Here is an 18091-nt window from a genome sequence, read left to right as displayed (position 1 = left end):
ATATGTACAGGCTGAAAACAGTAGTGTAGTGTCCAAGGAGGCAGCATGTAGTTGCCTCCAAAGCATACCAGTCTCTGCACAGCATTTGGACTCAAGTGGCAGAACTTTGCAGATCCTTTGGGAACACCAGCTTTTTACAGAAGTCACTGAGGAAGTGAGGTGGTATTGGTTTTGTTCCAGAAGCTCAGAAGCATCTCTTTCCCAGCCTGATTTTTTTTTTTTTTAATTTTTATTTTCTTTATTTTTTTAATAAGGGGCGAGGTAGGGCACCTGTATTGCCTACCAGGTGATGAGCAGCCACTCTACAAGGTCACCTTCTTCCTGTGTTTGAAAGAGGTCTGAAGTGTGATTCTAGTACTTTCTGCTATGCTGAACTTACCAGACTCCAAGTAGTTCATGAACCTCTTGTTTTCAGCATTGTAATTTAAAAAGTCCCAGAAAATATGGAAGTGTATCCAGTATACATTGGGTAAATTTTGTGATCTTTAGGACCTTCTGCTTCTGACTAACCAGAGGTCTGAAATGATAAATCTAAGAGGGAGGTAAACGAAACATCTCTGTTGTGAATTTCCACGAGGACTGGAACTTTGCTGGGATTTGAGCATGACTAAGATCAATTCATGCATCTCCTGTATCACACTGGGCATTTTAAGAGGAGCACAGTATTTTAAACTTTCAAACTAGCTTCTTTCAGAGATTTTTTGCGTTTCTCAAGATCAGTGAACATCCATATGCGAAAGCCTAACCTTTTCTTGTAAAAGATTAAGTTTAAAATCTTAACAAGATCATTAAAAAGTACCTAAAATATTAACAAATAGTGCTGATCTTAGGAATTAGGAATACTGTCTTCCTGAAGTATGCAGTTTTATGTGGAAGTCCCTTTTTATTCCACTGTTATGGATTTCACAGAAGAACTATCCCCTTATCTCTAAGAGGGTTGAGATCAGATTCTTCATGTAAAATACACAGCTGAACCTGTGTATTCATCAAACCTAGATGAAACTTCGCCTTTTATCAGGTCTGTCTTTTGGAATTTGGTGCTTTAAACCCAGTTTAAATGCAGTTTGATACAAGGCTTTATTTGCAGTGACTTAGTTTGGTCATTTTACATAACATCCCAGTTTCTGCATGAGTCTTCCTCATCCCTTTTCTGTCCAAATTCCTTTTCCCATTCATAATTATTGTGGAGAGTTTTGAATTCTTGAGATTTAAAACATCATTTGCTGAAGATTAAATTTACAGAAAGCTCCTTGATACAGTTAGATTTTCTAGACTATTTAAGAGTGTAGTAGTGATTATGTACTAATTCTTTTGAGTCCACTGATGTAAGTAATGTTGCAAACATGAAATTTGATTCAAGAGCATTTCAGTTGATAATACTTATTTTGGTGAACCTTCATCAACTTAGGTTAAAATTCTCGTTGGCTTCAGTGGGGTCATAATTAGCCTTTGGGCAGCATTTCCTAAAGCAATTTTTGGGGGCTGAAGGACCACGTGTACTTATGTGGCTGATGGGTGACAGCAGCTTGACAAGAGAAAACTTGTCAGTGTTTCAGTTAATCAGCAGCTTTCTGCATTGTTTGTCGTTGTTTCCAGGAAAAGGCTTATTCACTTAGTTTGTTCAAATTACCATTTGAAGTAGGGAAAAAATTGTTGTGGTTTACAGCAGAACTTGATCTGGACCCTTTCGGGGTGTACCCAGCTTTTTGGAAGCAAACTAGATTGTCTAGTTCCTGCTTTGTCATCAGTTTAGAGCTGTATGTTTGCAAGGTTAAGGCCACATGAGCAGACCCAGTCCCAAGACCCAGTAATTGGGCATTACTGCTTCACCGTGTATTTGAGCAGGATGGAAAAGTAGGCTGAGAAGAGAAACATGCTTATTTGACCAGTATGGCTGAAGAAAACTAGTCCAAGGGGAATCTAATAAAGAATTAAGGACAGGATATGAACCAAAACTTGGAATATTAATGCCTTTGTGCTTTGTGATGGATGAGAATGGCCTAACTCATGTCTGCTTTGGGGATGAATGGTGTTTTGCATAAAGTTTGTTAGAAAGTTTGGGAAAGTTGTTTCACCCTTCCCATTAGATACTCTTCTGTTTCCCATCATCCAGCTGTGTGAGAGTTTGGATGGTAAGAGATGCTTGTTACCATGAACAAACTGTGAAATATGTTTACAAGAGATAACTGATGCAATATTTAGCTAGGTGCTCTTTTGAAGGAAAGGGAGGGAGTTCTCGAAGTTTCACTTCAGGTTTTCTTATCTATCAGATGAAGCATTTAATTTATTTACACAGCTCTCCGGAGTTGTGCAAGTCTGACCTCATTAATTGCTTTTAAAGTACTTTCAGATTCCTAGATGAAGAATGCTGTATTAAGGAACAACCTTATTAATTGAGATGAAAGTTCAGACTTCTGATGGCATAACAAATTTTCATTACCACATTCTTGCCAACTTTGCTATCCTTACTTTGTATTCCTTGATTTGTATTCTCTTCATGTTTCAACTAATTAATTCTGAAGCATCAGTATTAAGACTTGTGTGAAAAGCTATAGGCTTCTAGGACTCTTAGACTGGATCTGAATTTGGTCTTGAGCTCATCTCTAAACTAAATATATATTGGTGAGTTTTTCATCTTTGTATAGATGCTTCTTGGCGTATAGGACTGGCAGGTAAGGGTTATTAGGAGTTGTGTCATTATTATTATTTATTATTATTATAATTATTTATTATGAGTCGTAGGTTATTAGGAGTCCAGTCCTGCTTTGCCCAGCAGAAGAGTTTGGTGTGTCCAAGAGGCTCCGCGTGCGCCTCTCGCTGCCCTGTGCGGTGTGTCACACCAGCACAATGTAATTGTGAACACTCCAGCTGGGAAACATTTAATGTTCACTTTGTCCAGGGGTAAATGGCTATACAGAGTTTGAGGTCATGTGTGTGTTTAGGGTTGAGGGGCTGTTTTTGTTTATCAATTAGGTTCAGACAGTAGTAAAACAAAAGGAGGGCTTTTGGGCTGTCCCTTGTGCAGCACTCTCTTTACTGGTCTCTCTGTGATATGGATCTGATCCTTCTTGCGTTGGTGGCATTGTTCTGGTTGCAGCACTGGGATCAAATGGTGCTTTTTGTTAAATGCAGTAAAATAAGATGAGTCTCTTTTTTTGGTTCTGAACGTTTATGATTCTGGATTTGAGGAAAAAAATTTTTTTCTTTTAAAACCTAAATAGAGACAAAATTTTGAGTGTGGGTCGTTGCCCCCTGCCCCGGTTTCAGAAATTAGATCTGAATGTAAAACCTGAAGTAGCTCTTATACTCTCTACAGAGTTTCATGACTGGCTTTAGTGCCTTATCCTTGAACTGTTATGTTGTGCGCACTCATAGCGTTACCTCGAGCAGTTCCAATCTTTAAAACAAAAAATTTATTTTTATAATTCATCGATTGTGGAGATGTATTAGGCTTTCTAAAGATTCCCTCCTCCCCAACCCCAAATTGAGCACCCCTCTGACCTTCACAGTAATGAGAGGTATTCGTTAGCGTAGCTGAATGATGTGCATCTCGGTCAGCAGCAGGATGGTTGCCCCATGCACCTCAGCGGTGAGATGTGGGATAAGTTGTTTTTCAGTAGTACAAAAGAAGAATTCAGTATGCATATTCACGGACTACAACTTCCGTTTCACAGGTAGATGCCTTTTAAAAAATCCGTAAGGTATGTGAGAGAGGGAAGGGGGGAAGAGAGGAAATAAAATCCTAGAGTCAGAGCTTAAAGAAGCAGACCCTGCCATAAGGAAAAGATAGGCAGAAGCAAATTGTACCTCTGTCCAGCAGTGTAAATTGTTTTGCGGATGTACTGATGAACACATCTGGTTGAATGAGTAGCAAGAGAATATTTTGGTTCATGGGCTCTTTGAATTATTTTATTTATTTATTTTTGCTGCTGACTGACCTCAGGAAACCTGAAAGGAAGGAAGACAAGTATAACGAACTTCAGTTGTCCTTTAGTAACAGTGTCTTGCAGTAACTTTGAGGTTGCTCTTCAGTAGAACTTAATACTTTGCAATACTAGCATACAGTAAGGTCTGTGTAAACGAATTGTGTCAAAACTAAGAATTTTTTTGTGAAGACTGCAGTATACACACTAAGAAGATAAAGTTCAGGTGACTTCTGGATGCCCCTCTTGCACATATGCATTCTGATGCAGGTTTTAATCGGGGAACAGCAACTGTCCATTCAGAGCTGTACATTTCAGCTGCATTTGAACGTTTCTTCTGCAAAGATGTCTCTGTAGTTGACTCCTCTTTCTAGGCAGTGTAAGATACACCTAGGGTATCCTTCACTCCATAGCTAACTGGGTTTTAACTCAAATGGGAAAGTGACTGTTGCCACAGTTACTCGTTGTCCTCTGGTGTCAGTCCTATAGCTCCCTGTTAGGAGCTGGCAAATATTGCCTAGGAGAAAGTCTTGCACCACCTCAGCCCAAAACAGAATCATGTAACAAAGCTCAGCACAGAATACAAGGATGCCAGCGGCCCAACATCACTCCCTTGTCCCCTGCAAAACCACTGCTCTGATTCTGATTAGCTATGTTCAGTTCTCTCCTATATGATCATATAGTAGGTGGAAGTAAAGGCTTCAGGAGAGGAGTAAAAGTGGAGTAACTTAACTGTGAATTCTATTTCTGTGTTTTTGATAATGTTACAACAAAAAGAGAAAGTGGATGAGCAGATGCTGATTTTCTGTGGTACGTGAAGGTTTATGGGTTTCATGCACATCAGTAAAAACTCAGTTTTCCTTATAATAGCTTGATTTAAAACAGACCTAGACTGTAGCCATGGAAGATAATTGCGTTGCCCTGTAATTTTGGACAATTTTGTTAAAGTTAAATTTCCTGTTCCACATAGCCTATTACAATTATGTAAATGGCTTTTAAGATGAATGTATGGGGTCTTTTCTAAGTAAACACAAGAAAGATAATGAAGCATGGTTAAAAATGGAGTTACTTCTTAAGTGCTCCCTTATAAATACATACAAATGGAGTCATTCCAGGCTGCCTGTTCTGATGACCATATGCCTATTATGAAGGTTTCTTGTATTTTGTGTGGTGTCAGAGTCCATTTACTCACGGTTCTCTATTCAGCCTTCTGACCCTGAACAGCAGTATTGTCAATCTAATGTTAGGTTTTGCTAGAACTTAACGAACTCGCTGGTTGAGAGTGAATAACCACGTTGCTGTGCAGAAATAACTGAGGCCCACCTAGAATACTGGCAGCCTTTGGTAGGGACGATGCCTGAGCCCTTTGCCTGACTCCGGGATTTGTCTGTCTCTTATGTTGTAGTGTTGTAACTAAAATCACTGACAGAGCTTATTTCTGCCATTGGTCCAAGTGAACTGACATCTGCAGTTCCTGTTTGATTTGCTTACTTTTGCCATTCAGGACAAGCTGTAATAAAAGGCAGCTTCTAAAAAGTGAGTCTGACTGTCTCAGGGCAAGGAAAATCTCTTAAATATATAAGCAGTGATAGCTTACTGAACCTCACCTTCACCAGTGAATAGAGGAGTGTGACAGAGATATCTAATACAAGGAGTGATTGAGAGAAGATAATTGAGGGTACATTGTTCTTCTAATCTCAACAAAAAGATGTTCTTCTTTTATTAAAACATAGCAAAAGCGTAAACTGACAAAGAAGAAAACTGTAATGTAAGAGTATGATTTTAAAACATGAGACTTATTGCTGTAGGATATTATTGAGGCCAAGAAGCATCAAGACATGAAAAATAAAGGGATATTTTACATGGATAACTAAATGTTAATAGATCTTCCAAATTTCCATTAAACCTTCTGCTTTGAGGCTTAAGGCAATCCCCAATTCTGGGAGATTATGGGGTTTTTTGCACCTTTCTCTGAAGCATCTGTAGGAGACAGGATATTGGATTAAAAAATGCCCAGTCTCATCCATTATGTCAGTTTTTGTGTTCGAATACTCACTGTCAATAGTGGCTTCTGCAAAATGGTGAAATCTCTCTTCAGTTGTTAGGTCCTTAAAGAAGCCCAAGGCTTAGCATCTGCATCTAAAGTTTTAAAAGTAACTAGTCATTATTCTCAAGAACTTATTCCTTAAATGAATTACTAAGTTACTTGATTTAATCATGCTTGGAGACTCTGCTGTATGGCTGATCAGACGTGGCTTTGAGTATCCTGAATTTACAATATGCGCAATGTTGGCATCCCACTACCAAGAAAACGGTGCCACTCCACTGGGCAAATGGGTACCCAGAGTACCATTCTCCTTGTCATAGATTTAAAATAAATGCAGGTCTACAAGACATAGATATTAATTCTTCATGGAAAAGTGATATTATATTTGAGAAGCTTGTATGTGATTTTTGTTTGTTTTTTTTTGTGGGGGGGGGTTGTTTTTTGTTTTTGTTTTTTTGATATCCCTTTAACGTTTATGGAGATCTAAGGTATTAGGCTTTTAAGCTGCTTTATTGAAACTCATTTGACAAGGACTTGCACAGATGGTGCTTTACTTTCTGTCTGAAATGTGACGCTTTTTAATTTCCCTTGGGTCATCTCAGTGAATCTGGCTAGAATTTCTTCAATGGATATTTGTCTCCTGTTTCTCCGATTTGCTTATCTGAAATTAAATTCAATCTGATAGCAGCAGTATGTGAGTGCCTCTAACTGTAGACCAAGCTAGCACATTCTGTGGTTTGTTTCAGCTGTGGTATATTCAATAATTACTATGCCATTAATGCATCTGGTCTAATATGGAGAAGTAATAAAATACTAAAACCTACTTGTGTTCAAAGCAGATATTTTCCTGCATTGACAGTATAGTTTTGAAGAACTAGCAAAAGATGATTATTGAAAATGTAATGCATGACTAGACAAGTTTTATGAGATGCCACTCTGTCCTTGACCTGGCTTAATGCATGGTATTAATGCTGGCTATGAAAACGTACCGTATGGACACTGGCACCTTGAAGGATGCTGTGGCACCTGAAAGCTCCAAGTACATCTTGGACAGGGTTGTGGTGCATGCACGTATGGTTTAAAGATAGCATTCATTAATCTCATTGACTTCAGTCCATCTGCCAGGCAGACTCTTACAAGTAGATGTCTACTTAAAATGTTAAAATCTTTGCTTTATAACATCTATTAGTAAAAGCCCCTACAGGGTTCTTAAATGCTGCAGTCCAGCGGTTGGGGTGCCTGTCCAAGCTGCTTGCTTGTGTGTTGGAGAACATTGATAAAAACATCACCTGGCAGAGTTTAAAACAAAATGAGAACCCCCAGAAACAAAGAGGAAGAGAGAAAAATATTAAAAAAAAAGAGAATATCAAGTCTAAACACATGTATGCTTTGCTGAAGAAGCTAGTTCTGTGTGACCTGCCTCTAAGTCCTTGTCGTTGATGCCTTGCTGGAGGGGATGCCTCTGAGTAGCCGCTGAAGCTGCCTGGGTGAGCATGCTCTGACCTACTTCAGCCAGCGTGACCTAGGTTAGCTTAACCAGGTTAAGGAGCAGGTCTGCTAACCTGGCTCACTTTGGACTGAAATGGGTTAGCAGGTTTGAGGGGGCAGTAATCTCCAGCAGCGAGCAGATGAGGGTGTGGTAATATGTTTCTTTGGTATAGCTGGATCAGGAGGAGGAGGTGTGCTCACAGACTAAGAGGTGGAACAGGCTGTTCATACTAAATCTTCAGTGATTCGGTCTCTGCAGAGGTAAGTCTGACCACCTGCAGAGAATAGGCACACGCAGAAATGTCAGTTCATCTCAGTCATCTTGTTGAAAACGAAAGTCTTTCTTTAACAGCATTGTTAAGTCAATAGCTTGTTTCCTCCCAGAGGGGTTTATATGAGGTTCTACCTACATATGCTGTGCACCACAAACCTCCATTGGGTGCTGCATGTTACTTTCAGGAGTCCTGCACTGACCCCTCTATAGCATCTAAAGATCTGATCCCAGAGGAAGAGATGGGTATAGGAAAAGGTTGCATCAGAGAAATATGGGGGTAAATAATTTCAACTTAAAAAAAAAAAAAAAAGTTATTTATTCCAAATTCTGCATTTACTAATAAAAGATTTGCTTCTGACTATCCTAGGCTTTTGGGCAGGCCCATACCAACCACAAGAAGGTAGCAGCAGATGGAGAGAGCAGAGAGGAAACCTTGATTCAGGAATCGGCGACTAAGGAAGAGTACTACATGAAAAAGGTTATGGAGCTGCAGACAGAACTGAAGCAGCTGAGAAATGTCCTTGCCAACACCCAGTCTGAAAATGAACGCCTTAATTCTGTTGCGCAGGAACTGAAAGAGGTAAGGGAAGGTGAAAATGCACACCGCAGTTTATACTGTGATTATATGTTCTTGTGTTATGTAACCTTAATAAGGAAGATGCTAGGGTTGATCAATATCTGCTTATCACTGGCAGCTGGTAAGATGATTTTTGTCCCCTGAGACTTCAGTAAAGTGTTATATCCAGATGAAACTAATTCAACAGTACAGTAAATCCAGCCATCTGCTTCCATCCATTGAACCAAGGTGCTGGGCCACAATGGCTTAAGGTTCTGATCCAGTGTGAGCTTACTCTGCTAGTTCAAATAGTTACACCAGCACGAGTAAGTGCTGCCTTGTGTTCCAGGTCATCTGACAGGAATGTGACTATGCATCCAGACCATGCTGGTACTGCACATCAGTACTCTCAATCAGAGAACTACTGCCTTAAGTAGCAGAGGAATCTGTTTAGCCCAAGCACTAAGAATAGCTTTGGATGTATTTTGGATGCATTTTTTTTCTACCCTGCTCTCTGTGCAGATATTCTTGCTGCAAATATTTGGTGTAGAATTCCCCTCCCCCTGTTTTTTGTAGTTTACTCGTCACTTCTTCCGTCCTAACTTGTAAGGATGTGGGTGCATAACAGAAGGAATGTATAGTCTTGTGTTTTCTTTCGTGAAAGTGATTACTTTTACTTAGGTTTGCTTAACTTACCATCTCAAAGTACCTTTGACCCTTTATTGCTCTAGTATTAAAGCTGCATATTTCTGAGGAGAAATAACCATGGAGTTTAATTCAAAATCAAATTTAAAACAGTACAGTTATGTACAAAATCTCTAGCTTAACAGGACTCTCCATGTTACAGATACAGAAAAGATCTTTTTAAGAGCTTAAACAATTTCTTAAATTTAGACTGGATAAAAGTTTAAAAAGACTGTAAACCACAGGTGGTAAACAGTTACTCCACAGTTATTCCTCCTGCGATTTCGTGTACCTTCCTTTGAAGCATCGAGTACTTGGCTCTTCTGGAGTTGAGATAATCAACTATCTTGATAGGTAGATGCTTCCCTGCTAGAAGGGAAGCTACCAAGAGCCCACATCTGAATCTGGGTATATTTCACAGGACCACAACTGAAAATCAGAAGTGTCCAATTTAACTTCTCCAGGAGCTAGTAAAAAATATGTGGATAATATTTGGTGGGAAAATTCTGGAGGCAATGAAAAGTCTTAAGATGAGTCCTTCTGGAAAATGTAGGTTAGTTCTGTGGAAAAGTGGAGGTTCAATACTACCTCACTTTAGGGTATAACAAAGAAGGAGATTTGGTGGACAAACTGTCACAGGTGATCAAATGAGTCAGTCTAGCTCTTTAAGTTCTTGGGCCCTGACTGTGGGATAACAGAACTGGAATCGATCCATGCTGGTCTGCTTAGCCAAGGAACCAGTTCCTGCAAGCACACACAACCCTGTATTTATTTCCTAACTTTTAAGAACAGCTTAAAAGAAAAGCTCCCCACCCCAAACAGAGCATTATGTCCATAACGGATTCCAAGTGCTGTTTAAGAACATGCTGATTGGCAGATTTCAGTCCAACTCAGTGAGTCACAGTAGTTGACGGTGATTTTCTTTTTAGATACTGTCATGTTTCAACTGCTCAACCATATTTGCTTGGAGCTGCAAGTTGCTTTACACAACCCTTGGATGAGCTGTCAGTTTGCAAGATTTTAGGGTGTTTTTCCTGTGCTTTGTCATTCCAAATCCTCCTTCCTTGCACGCGCGCACCCTTGCATGAGATGGAAGCCATTCTGTCTGATTGTTTCCAGTGAGAGCTGAGCAGTGCATGAAGAGGTCAGGTTTCTTGTGGAAAGTTTACATTTTTGTAAACATTTTAAGTCTTTTTTTTTTTTTTTTCTTTTTTTTTTTAAACCTCTCCTGCTGAGATGGGGAAGATGTATTTAGTTACTTGCATGGCAATCACTGCTGAACATAATCAACTGAATGTTGTTACTGATTGTAAACCTTAAATGGAAACTGAACTCAGTTAAAAAAAATCAAAACTTTATGTGATAAATAATAACAACTGGAAACCTGTGGTTACAAGTTTCTCTGCAGGTGACCTTGACAGGCAGTTGGTTATGTGTTGTTTTGTGTCATCTCAGTGCTTTCTTCCCCCTCCCCTCCCCTCTTTTTTATCCTAGCTGCTTCTTCTATTGAGGGTATGATTTGAGGGCAGGGAATGCTGAGGGGGAAGGTGGAATATGATCTGCTCTTTTATACCACACAGGCATGGTGGAAATTTCTTCCTTCAGTTTTTCTGACTACTGATGGAGAAGAGCCACAGTAGTTTTCTTTCATCTTGTGAGAATGTTTGTGGATGGATCTAGCCCTTCTACTGTGTGTTATTGCCTATCAAGACCACTGACTTGCAAGATGTCTGGTGGAACAGGGAGCTTTTTTTTAATTCCATTGCAGCTGCCCTGGATTTGGTCTGGGGCTGAATCCCTGCCTGCCTTTTAAGGGAGATTTACCTGTCAGGACTGGTTGCCAAAGTTTTTACCTGCTATTCTGTAGCTAGCCGATAGGATACAGAATTACATTGTGACTGTGTCTTTCTTGGAAAAAATCTGTTCAGTCTGTAGTACTAGCACAGGGGGTTGACTGAGCAAACCAGGCAGCAGCTTCTCCTGGGCTGCAGAAAGCAGTAGTGGTGCTCATGTGATGAATGATAGATGTTGACCTGGATCAGCTGGAAGAGCATTCAAGACTGAGCATTTAAGATGCTCTCATTCTTTTAATTTCTTCTTGGAACACCTGCACAAAAGTGGTGAGTGGCTTTTGGAAGGAGAAGAATGACATTTAGTACACCTGGAGCTCCTATAGCAGACGCAAGCAATTTTGACACTTTCTATTGAATTATCTAACTTCAGCCTGTTGAGACGAGTTGACAGGGTGGTAACCAATTATGAATTTAACTGCTGTCATTAGCTAGCTCAGCAGCTCCTGTGTCCAGGAAGAGTCAGTGCAAGGAGATCTCCTGAGTAATTGTTAATTGCCACTCCTTTTTGATCTGTTTTCATCCCTCCTGAATTTTCCTGGTGCCAAAACAGATGTGACTGGTTTGGTTGTTCGATCATCTGGCAGCCATGCCCAAGTATGCACAAGCTGGAAAATAAATGAGCAGTACTTTCCCAGGAAAGTAGAAGGGTGTTCTGATTATGTAAACTGTGGAAGAAACTATATCTTAATGTGTGTGCTTTTTTGCATTAGGGAGAAAAATGCCTAGCATGACATGATGTTATATAATATGTCCTAAATAACATATTTTTAAAAAGCTGAGTTATCAGCACCATGTGAGTAACTTTATCCTTCCAAGGATATAAAGTGGAAGCTATTTTTTTTGAGGTTGATTCTGAAAATACTTTAATGTGTTTTGTTGTCTTGTGTTATCAGTTATTTTTTTCTTGCTTAGGCTTTATCAAGAAAAATGTGTGTCAAACTGGAGGATAATCTACACACTGCAGTTATCTGGCCTTGTTGTCTATAGAGAAATCTCTGCCTAATTTTTATATGGCTAATGCAATTCTCGCATGCTCGTGCTCTCTCGTGCTAGCTTGCGTCCTATCCCTATAGGATTCTCCTGGAGGGATTCACTGAGTTTTATTTGCAGAGGGGCAATATTTTGTACATGACTGCCAACCTCCAAATATGCTTTTTTCTCTCCTGGGGCAAAGGAGTTGAAGCAGAGAGAGGGCAATAGACTCCATGCTATTCCCCTTTCTTTTTAAAAAGGCAGGGGGGCTGGAACAGTTGAGGTTCAATCTTCCACAGAGATATGAGCATCCATTAGCACCATGTTGATGAGCTTTTTGACTCTTCTTGCACTGTGGTGTCTTTGGGGTTTTTTGTGTGTTTGTTTCTTGGCTTTTTTCCCCTCTTCTCCATGTCCTTTGTGGCCATGTGTTGGCTCCTTCTGTTTGTGCTAACCATGCAGCACAGTGCAGTCTTCTCTTTTTCATGGCAGCAGAGTTTCTCAAAACTTTCCCCACTGAAAACTCTTACCTATTCTCATCTTTTTTTTTTTTTTTTTTTTTTTTTGGAGGGGGTTGGGGAATGGGAAGCAGCTAGAGAGGTGCCTGCAGCCCCACACATTGCCAGTACCGTGCCGGAGGAGGCTGGTTAGGATTTTCAAGTGAGTTGTGTCATTTGTCCTGCTGGGGTCTTGTTTGTTGAGTTTTTAGTCTTAAGGAAAGGGAACATCCAGTGCATAAATCTTTATAGAAGTCTGTCAGTTTTCCATCCTCTTCTGTTGCCTCTCATCTGAGGAACTGGTCATGAATTTGTTCTTTCGAAGTCACTAGTGACCCTAACAACGCTCATGCTCTAGTTAAATCTTTTAAAAGATATCTGTAACCAAGCTTACAGCTTACAAAGTTTACCCATACTCTCAGGGCAAAAACTAACCAACCAGCCCTAAGGTGGTCTTTATTTTTTCAAAGAAGACCTACAACTTGGTCTCTGGTTGTTTTCTAAAGCTCTACCAGTCCAAAACCTTGTTGAGACCTGAGTATTTCAGTCATTGGGCACATATCTACGCAATTGCAAGCACTCTGATTAGAACAGCTTCACATGGAAGCTGATCTTCAGTCATTGCAAATGTAAGATTGTATTAGATCAAGTCACCTTGACCATCACTGCCTTATGCTTGCAGTAATTTAATTGCTTGCAGTCATCATTCCATATCCTTAGACATGGCAATATTACAGATTCCTGCATCAGCTTTCTGGGACCTTGCAATTAAAGTATGTGAACAGAGGTGAAAGAGACTCTGGAAAGCACAGGACATGGTCTGTTCACGTATTTGACTATTTTAATTTCTAGCAAGTGGTTTTTCTTAGGAGCCAGTGCTCTCACCATGGTAGGCCATTATGCTGGTTGTTAGACTTGACCCCATCTGCTCAGAGCAATGCTGGCTGACACTTTTTTCTTTAAATACACAGTAGTCTATTTGTTTGAATCCTCCAGGTTTCCATAAGAACTATCCTTAACATCATCAGTGAAGGAAGAATATTCCCAAAGTCATGACTGCATTTCTCTTTCCCAGTAGGATTTATAGCTAAGATGCTGAATAGTCCTTTGTGTATTGTTGCTTTCAGTCCTTCCCTCTTGAACGCACTGATAACCCATAAATAAAATGGTACAAAAGAACTCCCCTGCAGCCAAAGAAGGAAGGCTTCAAAATTCTGGGTTTCTTAAAGGCTGCATCAGGAACCACAGTTAAAGAAGCCATTGGTATTATATAGCAGAGAATAAGCTGAAACAATTTTTATTGTGCTCCAAATTAGAGTGCACTACTGGTAAGCAGCCCAAACTGTGTCCAAGAAGTTTATTTCAATACGTTATATGTTTGTTGAAGTCCTATATGATTCCTGTAGGCTGATCTATATTTCTGTATCAGATCAACAGGGCCCTTTCTTCCTATTTTAAATAACTGGAGGAAGGTGGGATACCTTTTTAACATAATCTAACTTTAGGAAATTCTCAGAGTTATAGCCTTAACATTTCCAAGTATGTTGCAAAGTGCTAAGAAATTAGGGGCAATATTAATCATTTAGCACAATACATTCACAGAGTGTTTCTCTTTGTACAAACTTGCACGCTATAGAGTAAACCACATTCCCTACTCTGAATAACTTCTAATCTGAAATGCTGAATATACAGAACAGCTTAGGGAAGGTCAAGTGATAAAAGATTGTCTTTCATGATGATAACTATCTTGGAAAAGAAGGAAAGAAATAATTACTTGATATGTGGAGGAGATCTTCCCAAGCAGAAGGGACAGTAATAGAGTATGATACGCAGCTTTTGGAAGGAGGAGAGGAAAGAATGAAAAAAGAGATCAAAGATGTGAATGGAATTAAAATGGTATGAAGTGCCGAAAGCAGGAAGAAGGGATATTTTTCATGGAGGACATGGCTTGGAGCAAGGGGAAGAAAGATGACTTTAGTGGTGATATTTGGATTAACTGGAGTGAACGAGACTGAACAGCTCTGAAAGGTGATGGTGGAGGTGAGAGTGACTGTGGAACAATGTTAGAGTTCAGGCAATATAAAGTTTTGGTTGAAGTGAAGGAACATGTGTATATAAACTATTCTAGAAAATTGTGCCTGTAGGAGACAGAGTTAGATACCCAATGGAGACAGACTGAGTTGAGAGAGAAACTTGTCATGGTCATAGAAACCAAAGAAATGGGAGCAGAGACGATCCTCTAGAGAAGCTAGAGGAAAAAGGAGGACCAAGGATGAGATATTGAAAGAGAGGAGGGAAGAATGGCCATTAAGGAGTTAAAACAGAAAGTCAGTTGTCTCATCATTGCAAGATTTGGTGAGCTTTCCAGGAATGCTTCTGTAGGCAGGGCTTTGTAGGTATTTTTATGCTTCAGCCTTATATACTAAGTGATGAACGTCTGAGCACTGGTATAACTGTCAGCGCAATCTAGAAGTAGCCAGAGGGGGAGAGATGGGGCATGGGAGGTGCTTGTTGGATCAGATACACAGTCAAATTGGTCAACAAATACAAGAAATTAAAATTGTGTAAGATTGAGAGCTTTTTAAAAATTTTTGTAAAAACAGACTGCAGGGGAGTCAGTCAGAGACAGAAGGATATTTTGTGAAAATTGAAAGAGTGGACAGTTTCCCCACCGGTGCCTGGTGGAGCTGGGAAGCGTGACCTTGCGAGGGTCCCTCCGCCCTGTCGTGGTGCAAGTGCTTCGGTTCCACCTTCCCCTGCGCGAACAGCTATGGGGTTGATATCCCATGTCACTCTTTACTCCCATGCGTTGTATGGGGAAGGCTGTTGAAGATCAGGTGCATTTGCACATTCTCCTTCATCCTGAAAGCACTGGGAGATCAGTGCGTTTATCAGTGCTGTGAGAGGTGCCGACTTTGGGGGACAGGCGGCAGATATGGGGCACGCAGCACTGTGGGGTAACCCTGGGGATAAAGATGCTTCTGCCCTGTTTCTCCTCACTCGGGGATCCCATGGCAAGCCTTCACTTCTAGGAGAAGAGCCTTTGAGCGCTAAGGTTCTTGCAGAGCAGATTTCTTAGCTGTGGATTTTAGGCCCCTTTTGGCCCCAGACATAATCACCGCAGCACTGAATAGAAAATGTTTCTTGATTTTTTTTTTTAATTTTTTTTTTTATTGCTGCTTTTCTAGAACTATACGAACAGAGGCACATCTAGGCAATGCTAAAACCCACCGAACGATTGCCCTCTGAAGTGAACAGTGTGACTGAAAATCAGCTGCTAAAATCAGCAGCTACACAGGTAAAAGCTGCTGTTTGCAGATCAGGAAAGCTCCGTTTCTGAAAGCAAAGCAGTGATGAGCCTGTGTATTGACGGAGCTGAACCTATCAAATTTAGCGTGGATTTCTTATTCTCTAATGTACTGAAAGAATTAAAAGGGTCTTGGTGTGGTTTATTATTATTAGTTTTTCTCCTCTTTTTTCTCCTTCCTTCCTTCCTTCCTTCGACTCTGGAGCCCTGGGAGGGCTGGCAGGGTAGGTGGGCACAGCAGTCTCCTGGCTTTTGTCTGTTGCAGGAAGCCCAACTGCAGCGATAACCGTGCGACAGAGACGCTGCTGCGTGCTGGCACAGCACATTGCAGATGGCTGCAGATGGCAGCTGTTTTCTTCCACCTTTTTATATTCATTGAGGCTGATTTTTTTTTTTTAAATATACTGACGATTTCCTATTTTTTTAAATAATTATCAGAATTTAGTATTTTTACAATGAGGAAGTAGCACATCATTTGTAGCCATTTGAAACATAATTTAAAAAACCCATTCCAAAGAAGACGAACTGTCGTAGGAATTTGGTTGATGTGCTGTGCACGTATTCAAGCAGGCATCTGCTCATGATTTCTCTATTGTTGTTGAGCAGCGGTAGGTTCAGAGGAAAGATGTTAACAGCATTTCTCTTCCTGTAGTGGCTGCTGCCTAGAGATGCAGTGTTAAAAAGGGAAATAATGCTGAAAATCAAGGAGATGAAGGTCACCATTTGAACACTACATATTTTCAGATTTCAGGTTTTGAAGTAGTACTAACATAGATACTTGTCCTCTTGACATTGTAAGGTTTTTTTTTTTTTTTGCGTGTGTGTGTGTGGGGGGGGGGGTTAATATAATTTTCAAGGTTTCGATTAGCAGTAAGATTCCGGGTAACTCTATTCTTTGGGAATGAAGCTGGTAGTGTGCTTGCCAGGGGGATCTCTTCATTGTTCTGCTCTAATTAAATTGCTACATGCCTATCAGTGCAGCAGTAATGGCAGTGTTATTCTTGTTCTTTAGTCATGGCTCCTTATGACCTTCATCATGACCCTTAGCCTGCCCCGGGTTTCTGACTGCAATAACCAGTGGAGGGGAAAAGTCTCTTGTATACAGCTTTCATCTTTTAACAGATCTAAAAATCAATACGTGCAGTTGAAAGAGTAGCTGGAAATGCTCTAATCAGTAAAACAATGTCTTGAAGTAACTTTGCAAACCTTTAATTAAAGAGTGTTTCGGTTTTTTGTTTTTTTTCTTCCATGCTGAATGAAAACTTCTGCTCAAGCTTGACAGTAATGTAACTTTAGGATGCAGAAACTGGGAGATTGCTTTGTTTTGCCTGTGCTTGGCATGGTTGCCATTAAAGTAGGCAGCCCTTGGCAATATTTCCTGGTAAGATTTGTTTGGGTCAGTGGGGTGGGTTTTTTTTGTTTTTTTGTTTTTTTTGACGAAAGGGAAGAGCATGTACTACAGTATGCTTCAAAGCAGTACTGTACCGTGCTTGGGGAAAAGAATCCCTTGGTTTTATCTAGTAGACTTCCAGCTGGTAGGCTGACTCAGGACAGCACCCCCAGATTTATTTTCAAGTCACATACAGTAGGTTTTAAAGACATGAGTTGTGACAAAACATTGTTCAGGCAGAAGCACAAAGAGCTGGGGAATGTGCCCGTAGTATTAGAAATAGCTGTGCTGGGCTGTTGTTGCCCTAGCTACTGTATTTAAATCCCCCTTTCCCCCCCACCCCTTCTCTTCAGCCTGCGTTTTGGTGTTCTAATGTAGTTTTGATATACTTTAATAATACCCGTCTTCTATCCTTGTTTTAGGTGAAATAAGTTGGGGGTGGTGGTATATCAAGTCTCCCTCCCAAGCCCTTCATAAATGCCTACTGGACAGTCGGCAGATGAAGGCAGGTTCCAGATTTCCTCAAGTGAAACTAACTGGTGTTCTTTCCTTATTTCATTAGTGAGTGTAGGTAACTCATGAACTCCCGCTACATTTAGCGTCTGATTGCCCCGAGGGAGGTGTCTCCTGCTGCTCTAAAGTTGCAGAGAAGTCAGATGCAGGGTAGTCGGCACTTCCCTCAAAGCTGCCCACCTTCCGTGTGGCCAACCGGCGTTGGCTGCCTCTGCCACTGTCATGACGGAAGGGGAAAGACTGAACAGAGTAACGAGGTGTTGGGTAATCACATGCAACAAAATGCAGGGTGCTTCTGCCGGGGGTAGCGTAGGTCTGGAAGCTGGAGAGGTATGCATGTTTTCTCTTTAAGTGGGTTATCCCGGACCTCCATTACTGCTGAGATTGAAAAGGTGATCGATTTCGACTTGACAGATAACTGGTTTGGATCGAGTTTTTGAGAGTAGTCAGTAGTTCTTGGCGCAATATTTGGACAACTTACAGATAACTGGTGATGTAGTTGGTAGTGTCGGCACATACACAAATGCATCCAAGAATGGTCTGCCACCACTTTGGCTGTCACAGTATTTTGCCCCGAAAGAGAGGAT

General features: G+C 40.6%; 1 protein-coding gene across 3 annotated transcripts in view; it reads left to right on the top strand.

Annotated features, from left to right (window-relative positions):
• BICD2 (BICD cargo adaptor 2) overlaps positions 1–18091 on the top strand; it is a 104640-nt gene that overhangs the window by 47301 nt on the left and 39248 nt on the right. For all 3 annotated transcript variants that reach the window (XM_026076940.1, XM_026076934.1, XM_026076927.1), the window contains exon 2: positions 8100–8312. In XM_026076940.1, coding sequence (XP_025932725.1) covers positions 8100–8312 — 213 coding nt within the window. The remainder of the gene's footprint in view (positions 1–8099; positions 8313–18091) is intronic.

The sequence above is a fragment of the Apteryx rowi genome, unplaced genomic scaffold, assembly GCF_003343035.1.
Source record: "Apteryx rowi isolate R43461 unplaced genomic scaffold, aptRow1 scaffold_111, whole genome shotgun sequence".
Classification (NCBI taxonomy): domain Eukaryota; kingdom Metazoa; phylum Chordata; class Aves; order Apterygiformes; family Apterygidae; genus Apteryx; species Apteryx rowi.
Note: the sequence above shows the minus strand (reverse complement) of the source record. Positions and strands in the feature narration are given on the sequence as shown.